We start from the raw sequence: 25089 nt of genomic DNA on the forward strand, positions 1-25089 counted from the left end.
CTAATGGAAAGTCATATTTCACTTCTACAGGGTGGGATAAGAAATCACCCCCACACACACTGACACCCCATGTATCACACTCAGACTCTGTCAGCAGTATCAGCAGAGGACAGTGTGTGCTTGCAGGCTGGAGAAGATTGTTTTGACAAAAATCAGTAAGTTTTGATGCTGCGGTGTAGATTTGTGTTTAATTAAATTGGAGAAAGTATCAGAGTAAGGAAACAAACCTTTATTTAAAAAAGAAACATAAATATACCTACAGGAGTTAGAGGACAGAAATGAGACCCTACACTTGAGAAAAATTACAGAATTCATATCTGCTTCTAATCAAAAATAACCACTTCAAAAGTTTTGAATGAGAAAGAGCCAGAATGAGATCAAAATCAATCTTTAACACTAACCAGACAGCTTGTGCAAGAGACACATCAGAAATGAACATTTTCATGAATCATTACTTTAAATCATTTTATCAACAGATGTCTGAACTACCCCTCCTACTTCCCCAAACACATTCAGATTTATTTGTTAATCCAATAAAGAAATGTGCCATACAGTTTTAAATGTTAATGGCTTTGTTAAAAATAAAAGGTTTGTTACAACAATAAAAGAATGTAATTTCTTCAGAGCATTCTCAATCACTTTTCAAAATACTCTACCCCTTAGCAAATGTAAATACAAAATACTTACATTTTTAAACATGTAGAGAATTAAGTTAACATTCACACAATAAGCATTGAGAGTTAATGCCACAATCCCAAAAGACATACAGTAAGATTCAAGCTCACAAAAGGCTCAGGTTCACCTGGGCAGATGTTATAAGTGAGGAAATAACATTTCACTCAAACCCTAAAGCTGCTAAAATCATCCTAAAATGTTGAGTGTGACAGCAGCTCACATCAGAGGACCGTCTGCCTTCACAATACTTTTATTCTTCACCTTGAAATAGAAACTTAGTTAACAGTCCAGCCAATACTGTAGATTGCACATGACATACTGGTGCAACACGGGCACTTCTGTAAAGTTTAAACACAGAGACGAACAAGCAAAAAGGTTTTTCAGGTCATTGCTTAAGGTGCATCCAGCCTGTCAACATGTCCGTCTGTGTGAAGTTTTCAATGTTCAGTTTTCAGAAGACAGAGGAAGGAAAGTAATGATGGAAAGAAGAACGGGGGATTGTACTGGTTTGTATTTGCATCCCAAGAGTCAAAGTTTTATAACATGTCCACGTGCACAGAGAAGTATCCAAGTCCATGTCCATGTCCATGTCCATGAGCAGAGAGGAGAAAGCTTTGTGCAAATCTGTGTGCAACTCAGGAGATGGTGGAAAACTCTTTGAGCAAGATGTCCTGACTCAGTGTGTTCAGAGAGACGTTTTTCCTCACATTCAGACTGATGGAGCGAACCTGTAGGGAGACAAAGAGACACATGACCATGTGTTTATATCAACCTATTAGCACAGAGAGGCTCTGGCTCAGTCCCGTCTCAGGCACTGCACCTTTACCACATCAATTCTACCTCTGGTTTTGTAACAGGTGAAGTTTCCAACCAAATGTATCACAAAATTCAGACACATTTTTGAAAATCCTCCAAAACAAGCACATTTATTCATGTTTCCCTCCACTACTGTCATACAATTATTAGGACTCAACAGGTCAAGCAGTAGGTGGCGATACTCATGGGAAAAAATAAAAACAGAAAAAACACTGCAGAAGAAGAGGGCTCAATGAGGTGTGAGGTGTGCTCTGGGTGCTAACTTAAGTGTTTTAAGCATTATTTTTAATTTAATCATTATTTTTCATAAATGTATTCCAGTGAAAAACAACAGTTACTTCTGGCCAGGTTATCTGATTGAACAAAGTACACAACTATTGTACTCAAGTAAAATACAGTTACTCTGGTTAAAATGTATATATAGTAAAAGTACTGGCTAAAAAACCTACTCGAATAAAAGTAAAACATATTTAATTTAAAGTTTACTTAAATTACTCTAACTCAGTGGATAACTTCCCCATGGCTCAAATGTGTCTAACATCAACAAGAATCATACAAGGTAGCTGGCTAAAAGTAGGAGTGTTCCCATTCCAATACCAGTATCTGAAATACGTGCAGTACTGCTGAAAATGTGGGTATTGGCATCAGTGAGTACACGTTTACTGATCCAATACAGTTTTGTTTAACTTCATATTTTACTTTATTTAGCCATGTTTTATGTTAGCATAATAAACCCCAAAATCTATTCTCCTTTGCTGCTCGTAAAGAATGCACAATGGACTACTGTTTTTAGAGCAGCGAAGAAGAACTCATTGGCGGTGTGTAATGGAGCAAGCTAAATGTTGGCAATTTGGCAGTATCTTACACTAGAATGTCTGACAAGTAAAACGAGGACATGTACAGCGTACAAGGCAGTAATTTGGAGGGGAGGCAGAATCCATACAGGTAAGGAAAAAGTGGTACTGAAACATCTCGAATTAAAAGACATTAAAAACACATTTCCCACTTTGCTGCTAAAGTGGATGGAGTACACATTTTAATTGGATGTCTGCACCTCCTATGAGCAAAGCGTAGTATAAAGTTGATTTAAAGAAATGGAAGTCTGGATTTAAATCAACCTGAATCAGGTTGTAAACCAAGCAGGCATGCCCCCAGAATTGGCTGAGCCCCTGAAAAACCCAGTGAATGGGCCCTCCCCAGTTGTGATTTATTGACGGTAGCATGCATGTGTGTTGGATCAGCAGCATTCGTGCTAGCATCCTGGCTAGCCGTTACCTTGTTTTGGAGCTTTTGAGTGTGTAAAGCTATTGTTGGGTTCTGTTGATGTTGCCAGTTATTTGTTACTTAATAAAGAGTTTCATTATTTTTCCATCCATTATTGCCACTACATTTTGCCACTTTAAGTCCATTTTTTGCTACTATTTTGGAACTATTTGCCAATTATATCCCATGCTTGCCATTTTTCACCGATTGTCACTTTTTTGCATCTTTTGCCCATATCAGCAATTTTACCCCCTTTTGGCCATTTTTTGCCCAATTCTGCAACATCAGTTGAAATTTTTTGCCTATTTTGGCCACATTTTGCCTATTGTTGCCATTTTTTTGCCAGTTTTTTAAACCATTTTACGCCCACTTTTGCAATATCGTTTTGGCCATGTATTGCCACTATTCTACTAAACCACTTCTTTTTTTTTTTTTTTAACCATTTTTAATTCATTAATGGCACTTATTGCCTCTTTTAACCCATTTGTGCCACTTCTCACCAATTTTTGTCTCTTTTTACAACTATTCTACTAATTTCCACTAATAAAAAGGTAATTCTGTTTTAAGAACAGGGGTTTACATTTGAAAAAGGCTGTACTGTACCACAGCATGAGGAAATAAAATTAGTTTTCTGTAACTTTAACAGTGGTTATTATTCTGCTTAAAAATAAAATATGGTTATAGATTAACTTAAACTAACTACAATGACTATGAAGATGAAAGTCAGCAGGATAACAAAAAAGTGGATTACCAAACCTGGTTTATCTTTTCTCTGAATTTGACCTTTTAAACACCCAGTCCCAGGTAATTAATGTTTCAGCAAATGGTCTTTGTTTTGAGTGAACATTAAAACAGGTCACTTAAGCGAATCACAGCCATACTAATATCAACAACAAAACTTCCTCTTATGATATATCATAAAGGGTCAACCTTCCATTCCCATTGCTTTCTCACTTTCTCTCCATCTCTTACCAGCTCTTTGAAGAAGGCAGCTTCTTTGGGCTGCTCTGAGTACCTCTCAAACTGGTCCAAACCATCCTGCAGTTTGAGCGTCAGAGTGTCATAGTTGGAACGAACCACCTCCAGCACCTAAAGACAGACAGAGGAATGAAACACAACATTTAAAAAGCTGTACAACACAAAGGGGTGCCATACAATGAACATTTAGGCTGAATCTTCATCGAACAGTCAAATATTAATGAGTGTTTAACACTTTATTGTAACACTTTATTCAAAGGGGATCACGTGGTCAAGGTCATACTGCTATGGCACCCCATCTTGTTCCTGCTTGACAAGTCAAAAACTGGTTCCTGTCAGGGTCAACTGGCCCCTTAGGAACAGGGACACGTCATCTACTATTAGATTCATCTATGTCTTGTTTAGTCCAGTTCCTTCATCCAAAAATGTTTGCCAGTATTTAGCATAATGTTGAGCTTTCCTGACATTGTGTGTCTGACTTATTTTCAGGTATGGAGACCAGTCCTGAACTTTGTACTAAAACTGAGCCAGTGTGTATCTCTATCTTGAGAGCCAGTTTGGTTAAATTACAAACTTTTTCAATAAGGACCTTTTTGCATTAGAAGGTCATTTAAGAAAGGATTTGCTTCGTCAATTTCAAGGTTGGAGTATAAATACAGTAAATTAACCTTGGTATAGTGACTGTGTGTGTGTGCTGTGGTTTGAAATACACATTCGCCTGAGGTAAAGTCCAGCTGAGATAAGGTGAAGCTGAAATCAGAGTTAATTATGCAGAGATTTTCCACACTTCCACCCCTAACGTTCCTCCATTTATCTGTGAAATAGCCCCTAACCAGACCCTTTCCATTATTTCACTAATGTCCCTGCAACACTCCAAACAGTGTGAAACACTCACCATGAGATGCATGAGCTTGAACTCCACGAGCTCCTTTTACAAACTAACACTTCACAGAAAATTCAGGCTCTTATCCAGGTAAACACACCTCTTTCTACAGTTTATGCTCACACAAAGACAACATATTCTCCTTTACAGCTCTTACAGTAAATCCAGTAAACAGCTGAAACATCATTTTGAAATTCATGAGCAGAGGGTGAGAGCGGGAAAACATTATTCTTCCTTTTTTTCCTCTAATAAATCTACAGCTCTGTTCAGCAATGTTGTTTTATTTCGACCTCTGATGGTACACTAATGAAAAATTCATTCCCATCTTTCTTTCTCTCTCCCTCACAGCTCTCCATCACTGCAGAGGAGAAAAGGTAGGTCTGAGTAAAAACAGCAACACATATACAATAAGGTTTTGTAATCACTTCTGACATAAGGAAAAGAGGGAGGAAGTGATTATGGACATAAAATGGAGAAAATGTAAACAGAAAATTAAAGAGAAGGTTAGAAGACAGATGGGCAATGTAATTTTTATCACAAGCCATTGTTTTTGCAAAGTAGGGTAAGTGTTTAGATCAGCATTTTGTCCTGTCTAACTTCCACCACACACAGTGGGCTCATCTGGGTGACTTTCTGCATCACTAAGCAGACATGATTGTGTGCATCCGGTTTTCATCATGTTTATCTTAAAGCACTGATATGACGGCAGCCTGGTGCGCTGTAGAATGTTTCAGCTCTGATCTAGCGCTGTGTGACAGACAGACTCTACCAGGAGGTTTCTATGATGTGTGTACCTAGAGGCCATTCGTCTTACAGCGTTGCTGCAGGGAATGAAGACACACCAGGCAGATGGAGTGTAGTTACTTCTATGACAGGATTTATGAGGACTAAAATATCATTGTAGGGCCTTGCCTTACATAAGAAAGTTAAGGTTAGTCATATGAATTATTACATGTGAGGGTGAAGAGCTGCTTTTAAGGGGCACTTCTTTATTTACACTGGGGTTGGGAATCTTTCAGTGGTTTTCTGGGGTGTGCTGCTCATCAACATATCAAATCTTAGCTCTGATTTAAACAACAAGAGGTGATAATGTCACTAATTAACCCTTTTATTAACCCTTTAGCCTTACGCTCACACACCTACATCCACATTACACAGTGGCTGTACCTCTGCTCTCTGCCAGCCTTACCCCTTTTTGTGTCTCCCTGCCTTTACATTGGCATTTCATGAGTCCTCAAAGAAAGTTCCTTTGTTATTCCTTATAAATCAGTTTTGATAACTTGGAGCATGTGCAGGAAAACTCTTATTAGTGACATCACAAGATCATCATAATGAATGAACGTGTGTTTTACCAGGTTTTTGGCCTGAGCCAGAAATAACTTTGAAACAGGGAAGTTTGCAGGTAAATAGAGGAATTCAACATTTTGGACGTAGTACAGCAGCACGCCTCTGCATGTGGGTGAGTGTGCTCATCTGTGTGTGTGTGTGTAGGTGTGTGTGTGTGCGTGCATGCTCTAGAGTTCATTTTTTCTTATGACTTATTTCAAAAAGTGTAACTTCCATGTGTTCTACATTCATCTCATACCAAGTGAAGACTTTTTAAAATTAGTCTTGATGATTAAGGTGTACAACTCACAAAAATCTAAAATTTATGCACTCACATATTAGTTGGAGCTCCTTCTACACAAATTACTGCATCCATGCGACAATGCATGGAGCCAGTCAGTCCGTGGCACTGCTGGGGTGTTATGAAGCCCAGGTTGCTCTGATAGCAGCCTTCATCTCATCTGTATTGTTGAGTCTAGTGTCTCTTATCTTCCTCTTGATATTTAGCCCAAGATTCTCTACAGAGTTCAAGTCGGTCAATTAAACACAGCAATGCAATGGTCAGCATACCAGTTTCTGGTAGCGTTGGCTTTACTGCTGGCAGGTGCCAAATCCTGCTGGAAAAGGAAATCAGTATCTCCATAAAGCTTCAAAGCAGATTGAAGCATGAAGTGCTCTAAAATATCCTGGTAGATGGCTGGTTTGGCTCTGGACTTCATAAAACATCGTGGACCACAACCAGGAGTGGCTTGACACTAAGAACACGACACTTTTAGTCCATTTCCTGGAAACGTCTGTAGGTAGTGAGTCTTGATCCACTGACTCCAGCCTCAGTCCACTCCATGTGAAGCTCCCCTAAGTTCTTGAATCCGCTTTGTCTGGCAACCCTCATCCCTGTTACTTTTCCGATCCAGTCAGCTTACCATAAATATGCTTTGATGCAGCCTCTGAGAACAGCCTGACCTTTCAGCAGTGACCTTCTGTGTCTTGGGAAGGGTGTCAATGTTTGTCCTCTGGACAGCAATCATGTCAGCAGTCTTCCCCATGATTGCAATTGTGTGTACTGAACCAGAATGTGAGAATAAAGGCTTGGAAACCTTTGCAAATAAGAGCTTTTCTAAATATTCTATTTTGAGATTTTGCTGTGAACATCAAGATTAAAACAAAAGAAGACTTGAAATGTTTAAATTTGTGTGAGATGAATATAGAATAAATGGAAATTTAACTTTCTGAAGTAAATCACAGGAAAATATTAACTTTTACCGGACATTCTAACTTTTTCAGATGCATCTGTATAAGATAGTAATAAAAATGTAAAGACCGAGATTTGTTTAGCTTGTTTTTCATTAAGTTTACCACACTTTGGTGAAGGGTTGTAAAAAGGAGTGTAGTATGACGTGATACTTTTGGATGTGTCTTAATGGTAACAAAAAGTAAAAGCAGAGCTAACAGTCAAGTTTGAGGACTTGTTATGAAATATCTTAATAGGATGTTTAGGTGAGGGTAGCTCATGAGGAAATCTACATAGATACGTGATGTTATGTCCTTTGAAGTGACCTAAACACTACAGAGTGCTTGCAGAGTAACACTGAAAGACAGAAAGAAACTCAAGGAAGAACATTTTCCATTAGAACCAGAGGAGAAGGTATAAGCCAGAAAGGAGACACAAATACTGTAGCCTGAAAAAGTGATGATGAAAAAGTCTCCAAAATGGACCAACACATATCTCTTCCTGCCTTTCTACCTCTGTTCTGCTCCATTATACAGGCTGGAGTCATCTGCAGTGTACCAAAAACACAAGTTTTTAAACTTTAGTCTCCACAGAATATATTGTCTTGTTCTGTCTGAGCCTCAAATGTAACTCATCTTTTGTTCAGATGAAAGCTCTTTCATTCAGTTCCCTCCTGATTTTTTTGTATATTATGACCTACATTTCATGTTTTCTGAGGCCAATGGTTCCATGTTCTTCTGAATGATATAACCTTAAAGAACATTAAAACACTTTCATTTTGAACAGTGAGACAAGGACAGGTGAGCAATCAGAAAAGATGGTAAAACAGTCCCTGGTTAGGCACAGAGGTCACTGAAGTTCCTGATAAGCTACGGGCTGCACCAGTTGTGCGCAAGTTCAAACATAGCCTAGTTTGAATGCATGTTTTTTCTTTCAATGGAGTTTATGCTTTACTAGCATTTAAGATTTTGCACCAACTGAGGTAGTTTCAACATAGGCTTAAGATGTAACTTAAATATCTCACCTACCCAGTACTAAGTGTTAAGTTCTCTGTCAAACATGGCTGTAATAGTGACAGTGTTGAAAGGTGGGATAACACAAAGGAGCTGAGGATTTTACAGGCAAATTTGGTGTCAGCAGTGCATTTTCTGTGGTCAATTACACTGTTTGTTTTACATGACCACAGATAATGTCTGCTGTCCATGTTGAATTATCTCATGTTATTGATGATTACAGCAGGTGAGGTCAGTGTTATTTTATGCTGGCTATAGGTTTAGGATGTAGGCTTTGCTAATCACCTAAGCAATTGCATTGTCATATTTTTCATGCACTTATGGCACTGTTTGAGGATTAACGGCAGTTCAAAGAGGCTATTTTCAGCTGTTAGCCTGTTAAGAGACAATTAGACACAAAAGGCAGCACTATAACAAACACTGGGTTAAAATGTTTTTTATTCATTGGTTATGTCAAGTGAGAACATCATATCTGCAACAATATTTCGGTCAGTTTGGACGTAAAGCTCTACTTGTTTAGATCAAACTTATATCTCTGTGGTGCCACCAAATAATGACACAGCTTAAGTTCCCTGTAGCAGGGAAAAGCCAAGATGAATTCTTAGTTCAACCTTCCTTCAAAAGGCGGTCAAAATGACTCATGTGATTGTTGAATTCATTGTAATCATACTTTTCATTGGCGCAGTGAAACATACGTTTTATTAGTGTATCAGAGGATACACTCTCTCTACAGTAGCTCCATATAGATGCTTCTTTTCTACACAGGTAAAAGAATTGTGCTCAAACCCACTGCTTAACAACAACAGAGTTACTTTACCTAATGTGTCTAATGATGATTTAATCAGCAGTGAAAAATCATATAAAAGCCTCAGCTCATAAGTTAACTTCTGCCTACCTTTGTTGTTGTGAATAAATCAAACGGATAAAAGTGAAGTGGTAATTGGGGAGCATAATGACCAGATCCATCACTCCCTTATCAACTTGTTAAAACAAACAGACTCCCTAAGCTGTTTTTCTTTCCAGTTTCACCAGTTCAACATTGATGATCAAATTTGAAATGGAGTTTGCAAAGCTCACTTCATTAAATATCAAATTCTTGCAAGACTAGTCCTGCCACTTTATGATGAGGGAAGTTTTTGCCTGTTTCATACAGGATGAAGCCTAAAACCCCTTTGACACAAGAATTCCAATCTTTTTCCTGTCAAATCCAAACATTAAAGACCAAGAAGTTTTCTCATGCTGTATTCAAAGTTTCCTATACTGTTGTAAGCAGGTTCCTCTGACCCGCGTGTTATGAATTCTGTACTTAGTGGTGAGTGACAACAAGCGCTCTCTGTGTTGTCTCATCACAGTAAGCGAGGTTCGAGCCATTTATCTCTGCCACACAGCTCTAACTACTTCAAGATGAACAGACTCTTTCAAAATAAAACACAGTGAACCCCTTCTCACACACTTTCAAGTACTGCGTGTTCTGCATTGCGCACTGAAAAATTCATCGAGATTTACTTTTGAAATGACACGAGCGATGTCTCAAAGGAGTTCTGCCCAAATGGCTCCAAGTTGTTGCTGAAGTTCATATTCATTTACGAGTAAGTTCTCGTCAGTGTACAGTATGTGAGAGGGCGAACAGTGTGTTGTGTTTTACCTGCTCCTCTGACAGCTGGGAGATATGGTTCACAGCAGCGTAAGACTCTATTTTGGGGTTGAAATGGTTGATGATCGCCCTTTAAGGAAATAAAAAAAAGACATAAATGTTTTTTTGAAAAGGGCACAAAATTGCAGGTATATGTTATCTTGTTAGCACTTCAAAACCATAATTTCAGATCTTCAATTACAACAATAATGTTTCAAGAAAAGGTTCTCCCACTGTATAAAAATATTTCTTTGTTGAAAGTCTGTGAAAAACAAATTTAACAAATAACAACAGAAGCAGAGAAGTGAATTAATTATAAAGCATGCAGTATTAAACTGCCTTTCAAGGATCTCACACATACACCTTCCTACCACACTTCCATGAATTTCATTATCATGTGGACCTGAATGTCTCTGAACATCTGCATGTTTGTCATTTTGCTGCTAGGAGGAGTAGTTGCAGAGAAGTCTGAGCTATTGCAAAGGGATGATGTCAGCTTTCCTAGCCACAGCCTGAGGGTGTGCTGCAGTAACTTTCAGAGCACAACTTGTTTTCACTGTCCTATATTTGTGTTTTTTGCTAGACATTGTTAGAGCAGTTGAAATATTTAGCAAAAGAGTTTGTGAGCCACATTTTCATCCTTTGTATGACACCAGAAACAACAAATCTATTGGCTTAGTAAGAATGTAGTCTAATGTATTATCTTATGTGACATTACTGTTTTTAATTAACATGGGTCAATGGGTTCAGGCCCATACCATGAAAAACAGCCTCAGACTAAAACAACTGTAGCCAGCCCATCCACAAACTGTACTGTTTCTAGAGAAGTATTTTGTTACCATCTAAGCTACAAAATACTCCTGCAGTCTTATCAAAGGTATTTAAAAACAACATGTAAACTATGAACCATAACAAGTCATAGATTTGCTGCCTAACATCTGTACTACAGATGGCCCAGGTGACAAATCTCAAAGTCAACTAAGCACAAATCTAGAGCTTTTTTACACGAGTAGTGTTGTTCCTTCCTGAGTACAACTGTGAAAGTACACAGTCAGATACAATAGGCAGCATCTGTTTTGTTAGCAAATCAGCCATTCAGTAGAAAGACCAAAAAACCATGGCAATCTCTCATGTTATCAACCAGATCACATTAGTTTATGCTTCCTGTGGACATTGGAGTGCATCCTACTGCTACAGATGTTTGTATTCTTTCTGAGACGCCAACAACAATCCTCATCCTGATGTCATGTCTACCATGCAGCTCCGAACATGAAATGGGTCTGTGCTGCACCAATACAATTTTTGAAGAGTTACAAGTTTAAAATTGCTTTCACAACTCGACTCTCTGATGAGTAACCCTTTATTCAAGTATAGTCATGTTCACAAATCCTGTGGGCCATACTCAAGTGAAGGAATCATGCGCGAGACCATCCCTTCAAGCAGGCCAGAGAAAACTTGTGTTCACTAAGATCAGAGGAACCAGACTATGGAGCAGATCTTGGCCTGAATCCCTAATGTGGAAGCACCCTTTAAATGGTGCTAGGTATGTAGCCCTCTAGCCATTTTGTAAGCCTACAAGCATACAATTTAAGCAGTGTTTTAAACTGTAAAATGGAGGCACACTGCACTGCATTACAAGATGCTGTCTGTCCACCATGCTGGTTTAATAGAGGTATAACGGTTCACAGAGATAAAGGTTGGTACCTTGGTTTTGGGGTCACAGTTCAGTACAGGTTCAGTTCATTGATAAAAAGAAACATAAAGTCCCAGATTCATAACTCTAGATTTACCTCTCTCATAATCATCATTACTAGCTCAAATAAAAAAAGAGGAAAAAAGAAGCAAACAAAAATTGTGCTAAAGAATTTAAAATAAATACAACCTAAAGTGCAAATTAAAATACGTGTTTTTAGAGATATGTAACATATTTATGATTTACAAAGTGTGCTGTGACACTGTTGTTGGTAAATAGCCAGTGCAGTGGTTACTTGTGCAAAATCATGACTCATGTATGTGAGTGAAGGATCACAGACAAGCTGATGTCAACACCAGATGGGACGTTGCAACAGAGTCTGAGCAGAGCTCTTAAATGCACACTTGTAGCCAGTGTTCTCTTCTTCTACAGGTCCATGTACAGCCTTAGAAATGTATATGCATCATTAATATCCCCCAACCTCTCTGGTTTCACATCTGGAGGCTTTTTAAAAACTGTGCTGAGATGAGGAGAGGGAGAAGGAGCAAGCGGGTCTGCTTCTCTTTTTCTCCTGCAGTGAGAGCTAACTTTTTTCTTCATATGTTTTGTTGTTTAATAGTTATCGCATTTGTTTGCTTTTGTTTGTTGATTTACAGCTTACCCACAACATTTTTGGCATTACAGGCCAGAATTAATAAAGTAACCACTACAATTACTTATTAATTCTGGTGCCTAGAAGCAAGGGTGAGGGTGTTTAATCATTTAGCCATCTAATTGCACACATCCCTAATTTGAATTAATCTACATTTGTTCCTTCTTCATTCCATCATGCTGCTCAGGATTTCCATATGCAAAGCCAGAGGCACTCTGTTCCATCATTAGCATATTATTCTCACACATAAACTGACTTGTAGCTCAAATATAAGTTTATCTAATACACCAAACTGTAAAAGGAAACAGATTGTTTGAGTCTTTCTCATATATCAGATATATTAAAGTGACAAAATGCAGGAAACTCAATAATCCTAAAGTAATTAAGAGTAGGAGGCCAGAGTGTGGAGGAAAGAAGTGAAGGGAACAAATTGGAATATGTCACTTCATGTGAGTTCATTTCAGCAAAGTATCTCTCCTTTTCACCTCTCTGTCTTCTATTATTTTAAATATTACCCTTTCAATCTTGTCCTCCCACTCCTTCCCTTCAACCCCTGTGACTGCTTATTTAAACACCAGAGTGTGTTTGATCAGTAGCTCTGTGAGCAGAGGCGTCCTGTTGGAGTATCCTGCTGGCACGGGTACAGGCTCCCTCAGGGGCCTGCATGTCAGGGTGACCTCAGAGGATCATCTCCTCAGAGAAGATGGAGGATGAAAGAGAGATTACAGAGGAAACAGTAAAGTGGGGATATCATAAAGAATGTGTGTCGCGTACAGTAGTGTTGGGGTGAAACAGATAAAGGATTAAAAATTATCAAAAAGAAGGGCCTCAAGGGGAAGACAAGGAGGAAGTAAGGCTGTAGATGACGAACTTAAATTCCACTTCCACAGACTTCCTTCACTTTATTTCGACCTTTGAATTTTCAGTTCTTTGTGTGTTGTGACAGTTTGTGTTTAAACGTGTCTTTTTACCGAACATTGACGAGCGCATGTGTGACTTTGCTGGCTGCCTCCTTCCACTGGCCCGTGTTGGTTGATACTCGTAAAACTGTAGAGCAGAAGAAAGATAGAATCAGATTTAAACAAACCAAACTTTTACCTATCTTTTCATCTGTGAGCTTTAGGAATCCAAAAACATTAATTTTATTACATTCTCAAAGAACTGAGAACCTTTGGATCCAAAAGATTAAGAAACAGCAAAAAACATCAAAGTTACTTTGAGATAATTGTGACATGATAAATTATGTTGTTCTGTCCAAACAAAAGCACAAAATCAAAAAATATTTCATGAAGAAAATGTATAAAAAGAGAGTGAAAATTCTAAAGAATAGCTGAATATTTAAGGTACGCTCATAAAAGCATGAAGTTGAGGAGCACTTTGGGGGGGAATTGAATCATGAGCAGAAGTGTGTCTTCTCTGCCTTGCCTCCTTTCAGCTACCTACTATGGGATCTTCTTCCTGTCCTTCTCCCACCACTTCTTCTTTTTTTATTTAATCTTACTTGTCAAAAATAATCCCTCCAAAAAACATGAAAAAGACAAACACTGCCATTCCAAGTCACATCAATCAAGTTGTTTCCCAAACTTTGACAACAGGCTTTATATTTCATCCATATATCATAATCAAATAGTGCGGGTGTGAGGGAGTGTGGGAATGTGTGGAAGAAAAAAAAAAAGAGGGAGAAGACCCCTGATGGTGCACTTCAGTAAGTTCACGGATTTAGGTGTGTTGTCTCATAGAAAAAATTAGCTTCATTTGCCTTGGATTAAATTATTTTCTGAATCTGCTCGATCCCATACTTTCCTGCGCTCATATTCACTTGTTTTGTGATTATACTTTTTATTGTGTTTTTCAGTATGTACCAAACACCCATATTCTCTATTTTACATAAGTAAAATATTAAATAAATACCGCACTCGTATTCTACGTTCATTGCGATATGCATTATCATAGAAAGATTCTCCACTCACACATGAATCCCCTGTTCTGAAAAAGCTGCAAGCAAATTGGAGTGCAACAAGACACTGTGTGTGGGAGAGTTGCAGGTGTGTAAGGCTGATGTTAGGAAATGTTATGGGAAACCAAGCAAAGACCAATATGAGGCTTCACTCCTTTTAGCAAAAAGCAATCACAGCAAGCAAAAACATTCAAATCATCCAAGCCAGATTACTTCAGACCGTACCCAGAAATGAAATATAAATACAGAAATACCCAACAGTACCTCAACGACTCTTAGAAGAGCGTCATAATTAAACTCACCATATTATAATGATTAAGCATGTCTCTGAGTCATGTGGAACTTAAATTAATAAAAATATATGTTCACTTTTGGTGCAATATTTGTTTTTCTGCTACATATTCTACATTCTTTATGAATTGTATCTAATTCTACCATAGTCTTTAACCAATTCATTGCTCCAGTTTCTTTATAGGGATCTACGTTACAATAACTTCCTTGATATGAAGAGTTCTGGGGGCTTTTTAGAGGGCTCTGACCCTGCTGCTTGGACTAGAGGTTGTCCCCAGGGACGTTTTAGGATAATCAAAACCTATTTTGATGCAATTTAATCACTCTTTCCTGCTTATTTACATTCAAAATACACATCTTAATTACTGATATTTATTTTAGACTTGTACCTTATACAATATGGCTCTTGAGTAGATCACTGTGCCTTACTTCACAAATTTCGACTTCTGTTGGACTAACATGTAAACATGCATTTTAAAAGTCCAGTTTTAGTTGGACAGACAAATTAAGTCGAGTTTTTCTAACTGCATACATGCTGACTGTCATCCCTTGGCTGCTTTCTTCTGCAACTAAAGCACTGGTTTTGGTTATTGAACATTTCAGCAATATTTTGATGACTGCAGTTATAATTGGCTATCATGATCTCTAAGTCAGAGCAGCAGAGTAGGGGGTTGAACATATACACAGTGGTAACAACAGCAATAGCTATGCTTAAATGTAAGCTATGCTGAATTTATTATCCAACTTCTGATAGGCTAGGGGTAAATTGTGATTTCATTACCAGCTTCTATTTCCTCATGACAGCTTATATTTGAGACTTAAATATAGGAATATACACTAATCTTTATGATAACATACCCATACAGTAGAGGTTGTCAAAGACCTGGTGCATTCGTACGATTTCATAGTACAGCTCGTCATAGCTGTTGGAGGTGGGCAGGAACGTGTCACCATATGTGATGAACATGTTGAACAGATTTACTACCTGGATGAAGAGGTGCACATTAGATGAGCAACACAAAGCAATTCATACATAATCTAAAAGATGAAATAACAAACTAAAAATAGTTCAAACTATGAGATTCAGTATACACAGCCTGTTGAGCCTCTTTAATTTCATTTAACAGACTTATTTTAAAGCATTTTATAGTCTGGTAAAGCTGTGCTACAAGCAGCAACCCTGACACTACATCTGGCTGCCTTCTTACCACAAGAAAAATACACACATGCCTGTGAAACCAATTTACACAGAACAATGTACTCAATCAAAACCCTGTGCACATAGGGAGTGCATTTGTGTCTGTGTGTGTTACTCACCAGTAAGGCCAGATGAAAGATGTTGTGTTTTGCCAGCAGTGTGGTCTCGTTTGACAGCAGGAACTTCAGCAGGTTGATTAGTGCTGCGCAGAGGGAGACACGAACACAGTAATAGAATAATCTGGAAGGCAGATAGTCGACTAGCAGCGTAATGTGGTGGTAGTCTGCTTTCCTTTGTCTGTGTTTTTATTGAGGCAGATAATGGAAACACAGGAGGGGGTGAGCTATCAACACCAAATCGAGTTCTAACAGAGGGAAATGGAGCCATAAGAAGAACCAAAATGGCTACCAAAAAAAAAAAAGCTTTTAACGAACTCCAAAACAGGATGGTATAACAACACCCTGTAAAAATAAACACATTTGTCGCTTATTACATTTTTCTCTCCAGTGTTCAACTATCAACAACAAGATAAGGTAAGGGTCGTTTAAGGAATGATGCTGTTGAGACAGCCTTTTGGCCTTTTAATGAACTAATACAGTGTATCCTTCAGTGTGTTGACCAAACTGAAAACAGGCCACTGGAAGGGATTGACTTGCTGCAAGGGTTCATAATCCAAATAAAAATAATGTTCACTGCTTTGCACTGTCAGAAAATCATGCAAATTTTTATAACACAACTTCCTGGTAAATGTAGGGCTAACAATGAAACTACAGCAGACATCACAACAATTGAAATGAAGTTTGGGAGCCACTTGCTTGCAATAAATTGACTTATTATGTTCAATCCCTAATTTCCTTGTATTTGAAACCACTGGGTTTCACACCTCTGACTGGCTCAGAGGCAGAGGTCGTGTTAACCAAATTTATTCTCCATCATTGACGGATGTTTTTGAAGGATAACGGAGAATTTCGAAGGCAGTCTGTCATTTTGACGGACTGGAATGATGAGGATGAGCCTGCATTTCAGGGGAGACAGATGCATAGACCTTTTCCATTTTGCACACATGGACTATCAAGGAGGTTATTTTATCTATTAAAAAATCTTGTAGTCAGTGGGCTCTCTCACTGACCTTGACACCACAGATTAGTGAAAGCGCATCAGTCTCCTTGCTGACAGCGCACTGAGAGGCTCCTGCAGGTGTCTCAGTACGTCACAGAGGAGACAGGTCGGCACGCAGAGTGTTAAGGCCTTTGCACAATGAGTTGTTCCGTTTTTTCAAGACAGGTTTGATTTTATGCAAAATTTCGTATCAGTGCCAGGCATTTAAATGGGCGATTGATGATTCAAAACAGTTCTTTCTGCTTCCACCTCACTTGCTCACCACCACCCGACGCGACCCTCTCTCTCTCTCGCACTGAAACCTCACTTTAAACAACAAAGTTTGCTCAATTATTATGTGGCTATTAACCATGGAAATATATAACAGAGAGATGGGTGAATGATGATTCAGATAAGCACCTGTTGCTTTATTCTCTCTTGCTCACTCACCCCCGCCCCACCCCTCCCCATCTCTCTACCTTCTCGCACCGAAATCTCCCTTTAAACACCGTAGTTTGCCCGTGTATTATGTGGATATCAGCCATGGAAATATAACAGATAAAGGCATTCATTTATAGCTTACTCACAGGTCATAACAGAGACAGAATTAGAAAGTTGTTCTCCATCTCTCCAACTTTGCTCAGCGCTAGGATGCATGAGCGTGTGCTGTATGAAGCTCTCTGTCAGAATGTATCCAGCTGGATGTTAAAGGAAAGACAGAGACACAGGCTCGCAGTACGAAATATTTTGCCACATTCTATGAATTTTCGCAGTCAAGGCAAATACAAACGCATCTGACTCAGTGTGTAAGGTCCGAGTGCATTTTTTCGGATTACAGCTCCTGTGGAGCAGACAAAAATACGTACAGCTCCACAGTGCAGCCTTTTAACAACTTATCAGCTATGGTCATCAAACTACTACATCTTGAATTTAAAAATGTTCTTAAAACTGTACATGATATCTTAAATGGTGCAGTTCATAGTTGCTTGCTTGTAGACAGCAATTGTTCTCCACCGTCACTGCGTAAAAAATTACAAGGAGTAAACGCTGTGCTGCTGTGTTCATCTTTCTCTCAATGCCATTAAAAATGCAGAACCTCTAAGACTGTTTTTTAAATATAAGTTGGGAAAGGGTGCTTCATTAATTAAACACTACTAATAAAGTCATATTGAATGATATTATATTACAGATATTAAAGAGAAAATTATAATGATGGATTGTAAAATGGTATGACGGAATTTTCACGACCCTTTCTGTCAATCCAATCCACTTCATTTATATCGCACATTTTATAAACTGAACGTTTCCAAAGTGCTGCACAAAACATCATTTAAAAACAAAACAACTGTTATACCAGTGCTCAAGATAAAACTGATAAAACTAAGAGAATAGACTAAAACAACAGATAACAGATAGCTAAAAACAATAAATATAAATACAAAATATGAAAAAATAAAAAGATAAAAACAATAGAAATAAATAAAATAATAAAAGACACAGGGGACCACACAACTCACGCGGCGTTAAAAGCCAAGGAATAAAAATGGGTCTTAAGACCAGACTTGAAACACTCCACTGTGGGGGCTGTTCGGACGTGGGGGGGCAGAGTGTTCCATAGTTTAGGGACTACCACAAAAAAAAAATGCCTGGTCCGCCCTGGTTTTAAGTCTCATCCTAGGCACCACGAGCTGGAGCTGGCCCTCGGACCTCAGAGCGTGCGGTGGTGTGTAAATTTGGATGAGGTCCAAGATGTACTGTGGGGCCTGTCCATTCAAAGCTTTAAAAACAAACAATAAAATCTTAAAATCAATTCTAAAATTAACAGGAAGGCTGTGCAAAGAAGCAATGAATTGGGGTGATATGTTCACGTTTTTTGGTTCCTGTTAAAAGGTCCATGCAAAAGTCAAAATGAAGGACAACAAAAAAGTCCAGCGCAACCTCTGCTCAGATGGGTGTCATACTGCTGACTAACACTGATATACTGTGTCTTCAGCTAGTGGTCATTTTCCCACTGCTAGTATCCTTGTATTTCATGGGATAAATACCAGAAGACAACCAAAGTGAGAACAAGTCATCCTGTGCAAGGCTTGAAAATCAGTACCTAAATATAAATTTTAGAATCTGGTGCCATAAATGCAGGATACGTTCTTGAGTTCCTAAAATAGTGCACACTCCCAAATAAAGTTTCTGCCTACTCTTTCCTACAGATCAGGGCCTGAAATTCAGGGAAAATGTAGGGAAAGCCATACATCCTTACCTGACCAGAGCTCTCTCCAGGTGTAGTGTAACCTGATTCTGCACTTCTTCTGGTAGCACAGCAGTTTATGGATGATCTGCACACAGCGCCTGTACAGGAAATTACAGGAAAAAAACACACAAAGCTGTAGTTATTGAGCTGGTTGGTGTAGGGGACCTTAAAATGAGTGGGTGATATGTTAGTGTCCTTACAAGTATAAATCCATGGGGAAATCCTTCATCATATGGGTGACAATAAACTCCACCATCAGATCTGGACAAAGAAATAAAAGATAAGAAACAACTAAAGGGCAGAAACAGTACTTCCAATTAATACTGTGGCTTTGCCATCTATTTATAACTGCAGCAGTGATTGTAGACAACCTTCATTAAGGTTTTGTTTGTTGCTGTTTCTATCAAAAACAACATTAAATCAGAAGGCAGATTTGAGCTAACAGCTTCATAAATAAATAACTTTCACAAATTAAAGTCACAGCCTGTTTGAGATAACTCAACAAACTCAGTGCCCCTCATACCTAGTACAGCACACACAAGGGGCCGTGATGGGATGTTCTTGTCCACTGCTTTTTTTCTGTGTCTCATGGGCTGAAAAAAACACAGAATTTAAAGAGCTTTTAGTTTGAAATATTACTTAAATCAGTGTCAACTCTATTCAACATAAGAAGTGTCATGGTCATCATTATGAGATGTGTGCACATCCATTTACATTACACCTTACATAAGTTTAATTAGCCTTCTCCTGAAAAACATAGATTTCATTTAAAAGCAAATGTGAGATCAAGTTTAAGAACACTGCATAGCAATGGACTGAATGTGAGTTTCTTTTTTTAAAAAATCTGAAACTACCACCTCTGGTATTAAAACTTGAAGAAAACACCATAATACCAGACAGGAATGGAAACATACCAGGTAACTTCACATATTTTATTACTCATAAAAAAAATTACATTTTGTATATACGGGTAAGTTAACCTTCTAAAGCAGATGGATACGCCTGGATACGCATTTCTTCATTAAAAGAAGATTAAAGAACAGCATGGAGTTCTTTTCTTTTTCAAAAATGACAAAAGTCATGCACTGACATGTTTACAGTCGCCATGGTTTGTGTTATGCAGTTTTCTGGAGTTTACTCCTTGGTTGCGGCTACGTCGCGTTTTGTTGCTCTGATTGGCCCGTAAAGATGTGACAGACAGAGTGTTCATCCAATCACCTTCCAAGTTTTTTTTAAAGCCTCTGCCCTTTCCCAAACGCTGTGTATGAGAGGTTTTCCAGAGGGATTTGTTTCACACATCCATCTGGCGTGTCAGGTTACAGGTAAGTCACACTGACATGTAAACAGTCCGTTTTCGAAGTCACCCAACGATAAAACAAACAAAGTGCAGTTCTGTGCAACTGTGTAGCTCTTTAAGTACCATCTCTTTTCACCATGTGGCATTTTCACTCCTGCTGGTCACCAGTACAGCAGTTGCACTCTCATTGTTAGTAAGTATGAACCTGTACTTGCTGCAGTGCCTGCCTCCACTGTTTATTTGTTGTCCCTAACTGAAGAGTCTTTTCAGTCAAATGTTGCTCTGCAAGGTTTACTTTATAGTAACAGTAAACCTCTGTTTTCTTAAACACAACTAGACTTTATGGGGAAGAAAGCTGTTGAAAAGTGGCACCCCAAGCCTGGTCTGCATTACCATGTTTCCCAGAACACAGCAAATCGACCTCCATTAATAAACAATGGAGGTAAATTTTTAGTTGCATTAGAGTATGTGCGGTGGGTCACGATGGTGGCTACCTTTGCAGACATGACAGCATATCTCAGTATTTTCATACTGGTGTATTGGTCTCATTACCCCCTAATTTTGCATGAACAAATTATTAAATGTGAGTCTTATGCGCATGATTACAACTTGTGCGACACTTTTGTGCACACTTTTAATCACTCACAACCAAATGCTCACCATTCTGTGGAGATTGACTCTGAAATTCATGTTGTCATCATGAAGAAAGGCATCAGCATACTGGTCCTATCAAACACACACAGAGGTCAAGTTAGAAGAAAGATTGTCTGACTGCTGGAGCAAATGTTGCAGCAGCATACCTGCTCTTACCTCAGCTATGCAGGTGAGGATGATCAGGCACAGTCTGGCACTGTTGAGTCGATGCTCATCTGGAAACACAAATACATGGCTCGTAACAGTGTAAAGAAACATGTAAAGAGGGTGTTTTTTCTTTCTGGTGATGGGAAGGACATTGATTGAAACAAATGCATGTTGTAAAGAGTGCTAATTAGTCTGGGATTGAAAGGACAGCATTTATTTGCCCCTGCTGTTTGAAAAAAAACTATGTGAGAATATTTCAGGATGAGACAAAGTGAAAGAATGAATACTTAAAAGACGGCAGAGTGACAAAGACAAAGAGGTAGAGGACATGAAGCGTTACCTTTAGTGTCTTGCATTACAATGGAGGCATATTTGAGGAAGGTGATCAGAAGGTTGCTCGTCTGCAGGTTGGGATCCAGAGGCAGCTCTGGGTTGTTCATCACTACAGATTAGATGTACAAATAAAACTTTAATAAAGCATGTCATCTTTTAATCTATCCGTTAATTTCTCAAACATTCTAAAAAAAATTATGAGTGACTGAAATATAAAGCAAACATAAAAAGTGAAAATAAATCAAACTTTGAGACAAATCTGTTCAGTTACTTATAGATAGATGAAGATGTCCCAGATACCTGAGTATAAACTCAGAACTAAATATCTAAAACAGAGAATAAAAAGAGCTGCCGCCCTTCAAGAGCAGACAGAAAGATCATTCAAGCACATAACATTATCACAAAAATTAATTTCTTTGTCATATTACTGTAGCTGCTGCAGCTTGCTGCCTTGTCTAGACAGACAGTTTCATCCATCAAAAAAATCTCTTTTTCCTCAAACATACAGCTTGTTCCATGGATAAATGATGAGGCGGTCATCATCTCCCCCTGTCCTCTAAACCCTCATTTGTTTGATTCTTCCTCGGATGAGTACAGGGAGGATTTCACACTGTCAAGAAACATCATCACAGGGGGCTTTACTGAAGGAAACGTGTATTCCTGACATGTGATTTAACTCTGTGTGCACATGCTGCTGGTCTAAGTAGAAGGCTCTCTAAGTGCTGTAGCTCCCATGACATGAAGTAATGCACGCTGCATGTCAAATGTTCATCTGTATTTAAAGCTGTAGGTAAATATTTTATTGAGAAAAAGACTCTTGGGTATAAAGCAGAGAAAGGAGAGCAAGCCACAGATGGAACATGCACCTTTTAACAGCTACAGTGTGTGTGCATGCAGAGTGACCTAATTTTAAAGTGTATACACTTTTAAAGATATCTAGAGCGACATTCATGTACTAAGGTTTAAAGAGGTAAAAATAAGTTCCCGTGATAATGTATTAATGTGGTTATGAAGACGTGATAGTCCACATTAACAGTGTCCTTGTTAAGCATCTCTGCTAAAACACATAACCTTTAAACTTTTAAAATGAATATATGAAAAGGCTGCTACTGAAAATACATGTGTGCCTAAAGTCAGGAGTAAGTGATCGTGTTTAGAGGAAGAGTTCTAAAAAAATGTATATTGACTGTTGGATTAATTTAAGGTGAAAGAAGAGAGCCTTGATGCAAAAAAGATTTGGCTCCATTTTCCACCCCTTTAGGTGAACATGTTCACTTTGATTCAGTTCTGTTTAAGGATGAAGCTGTGGCATTAATGTGTAAACATGCAGCCAAAACTGGCCTTCCCTTTTTTGCGATTTAGACTGAAAAACAGAGTAATAAAAAGCCTGCTGCCATCCTAAGTCTCATGTTGTGACTGGCTAATAGTTTTTCCTTTTCCACCTTTCCCAATAAAGAAACCTGTTTCTAAAACCTGCATAAATACAAGGAGAAAGAATCCAATTCTATCAAAGTACAGTTGATAACTTACTTTCAGAAACCAGTGGTTTATGTTTATGTCAATGAAAAAAAAAGAAAAGATGTTTGACTTACTATCTAGGGAGGGCGGTGTTGTGCCAAGTGGTGTTGTAGGTGTGGTTGGAGTCGGGGTGGCAGGAGTTGTTGGGATGTCGATTTCAGGGTGGCTCTGTTCAAAGACCAAATATACACGTGATGTCATTGACATGGACACAGAGTACCACTGCAGGATGCACAGAGATTAGCATGACAATGAAAAGGGAAAAAATAATGCTTTTATCTGAGGCTGGAAGAGGAGCATTTACTACTAGTACTGCAACACATAGCCACAGAATAATACATGCATCATCACCGCTAATTAATCTTGATTTTATGAAATATCACTGCATTTTGAAAAGCAGCCAAGTGGCAAAGTGGCATAAAAAAGTTGGCATGGATGCACATTTGACTTTATTCTTTGACAAATTCTCACTTTTCAATTAGTGATTTAGGATGGCTTAAACTTTGATTTTCAGTTGCCAAAACAGGATTTATAACTTAATGTTTCTGGGGAAGTAATGTCACATCTTTACATAAATATACAGTGTTACAATGTCATTTAGCAGACGCTCTTGTCCAAACCGACTTACTAGTACATCTGAGAGTAAGTACAGCACAAGCAAAGATCTAGACAAGAGGAAACAACATCAGTAAGTGCCTCAAAATGCTTCAAGCCCATTTGGATGCAGGTACTGCCATGCAGTGTTAGAGGCAATGCACGTGGTGTATAGAAGTTTTTTGCTTTGTTTTGAATAAATATCAGCAATGAAACAACCAAAAATTAACATGAGACCTCTCATCATCACCATCAATAAAAGCCAACAGTAGTTGGGAGACTCATCTAACCACTGGGGACAATGGCGGAGACGAGTCTAGCTAAGTGCACAGAGTTGAGCTGGGTCTTTGGCTTTCTCTTAAAAGTAGAAAGAGATGGCGCTCCAGTAGTCGAGTGGTTAAGGCGCGTACCATGTATGCAGGCGACCCGGATTCGAATCCGGCCCGTGGCACTATTTCCTGCGCGTCTCTCCCAGCTCTCTTCCCTGTTTCCGACTCTATCCACTGTCCTATCTAATAAAGGCCAAAAACAAATCTTTAAAAAAAAAAGTAGAAAGAGACTCTGCGGATCAAATGGAGTTGGCTAACTCATTCCACCATCAAGGGACAATAGAGCAGAAGAGTTGGGCTAGTGACTTAGGGGCCTGACGTGCTGGAAGTACAAGGCCCTTTTCGCTGCCTGAATGTAGCAGGGGAGAAGAAGTGTAGACCTGGATAAGGGACTCCAGGTAAACAGGAGCAGTTTTAATTACTGCTTTGTAAGCAATGATTACAGTCAGGGCCGGCTCTAGCCATTTTGGTGCCCTAGGCGAACTTACAATTTGGTTAGTATTAGGGTTGGGCATCTTGCTGGGCTCCCAGTGTGCATGAGCTGGGGGTGCACCTGAAGGGACAGAGAGCAGCAAGGTGAGGCTGGACCATTTGACGAACGAGGGGTGCAGAGGTTAGAGGAGTGCGGGAGTTGATGATCTGTTAAATTGGTGGACCTATTCAAATTGTTCAGGGCTCCCCCCTCAGTGTGGCTGATTACAGTTTTGAATTTGTGTAGAGAGCTGAACAGTGGAGTCACATGTGCTGTCTTGGGTTGGTTGAAGACCAGACTTGCTGCTGCATTACGGATCATATGCAGAGGTTTAACTGTGCATGCAGGGATATCTGCCTGTAATGAGTTGCAGTAGTCAATGCATGATATTACAAGAGCCTGTACCAGGAGCTGTGTTGCTTGTTTTGCCAGGTAGGGTCTTATACTCTTTATGTTAAAGAGGGTAAATTAGCAAGACTGAGCAATCGAGGCCACATGAAGCTTGACAGCTACCTGGTCATCAATCATGACACACAGATTTTGGGTAGACTTAGTGGGCATGAGTTTATTTGATCCAAGCTGGATACTGATCTGTGGTTGAATGGTGGGACTGAATGTAGTGATAATAAGCTCAGTCTTGGACAGGTTGAGCTGAAGGTGACGTTCTCTCATCCATTTAGAAATATCAGCAAGGCAGGATGAGATCCGAGCTTAGACTTTCGTGTTATCTGGTAGAAGAGATAAGAAAAGCTGTGTATCATCTGCATAGCAGTGATTAGGAAAGCAATGG

General features: G+C 38.9%; 1 protein-coding gene across 1 annotated transcript in view; it reads right to left on the bottom strand.

Moving 5' to 3' along the window:
- Positions 1-214: 214 nt before the first annotated feature.
- The window catches only part of armh3 (armadillo like helical domain containing 3), a 34186-nt gene continuing 9311 nt past the window's right edge, over positions 215-25089 (bottom strand). Inside the window, exons 14-26 of the mRNA XM_041784868.1 lie at positions 22979-23072; positions 21394-21495; positions 21063-21121; positions 20913-20978; positions 19479-19548; positions 19156-19216; positions 18965-19053; positions 15729-15811; positions 15270-15396; positions 13135-13210; positions 9831-9909; positions 3727-3843; positions 215-1403 (exon numbers count right to left, since the gene is read on the bottom strand). Coding sequence (XP_041640802.1) covers positions 1311-1403; positions 3727-3843; positions 9831-9909; positions 13135-13210; positions 15270-15396; positions 15729-15811; positions 18965-19053; positions 19156-19216; positions 19479-19548; positions 20913-20978; positions 21063-21121; positions 21394-21495; positions 22979-23072 — 1116 coding nt within the window. The 3' untranslated portion in view covers positions 215-1310. The remainder of the gene's footprint in view (positions 1404-3726; positions 3844-9830; positions 9910-13134; positions 13211-15269; positions 15397-15728; positions 15812-18964; positions 19054-19155; positions 19217-19478; positions 19549-20912; positions 20979-21062; positions 21122-21393; positions 21496-22978; positions 23073-25089) is intronic.

Source organism: Cheilinus undulatus, linkage group 4, assembly GCF_018320785.1.
Source record: "Cheilinus undulatus linkage group 4, ASM1832078v1, whole genome shotgun sequence".
Classification (NCBI taxonomy): domain Eukaryota; kingdom Metazoa; phylum Chordata; class Actinopteri; order Labriformes; family Labridae; genus Cheilinus; species Cheilinus undulatus.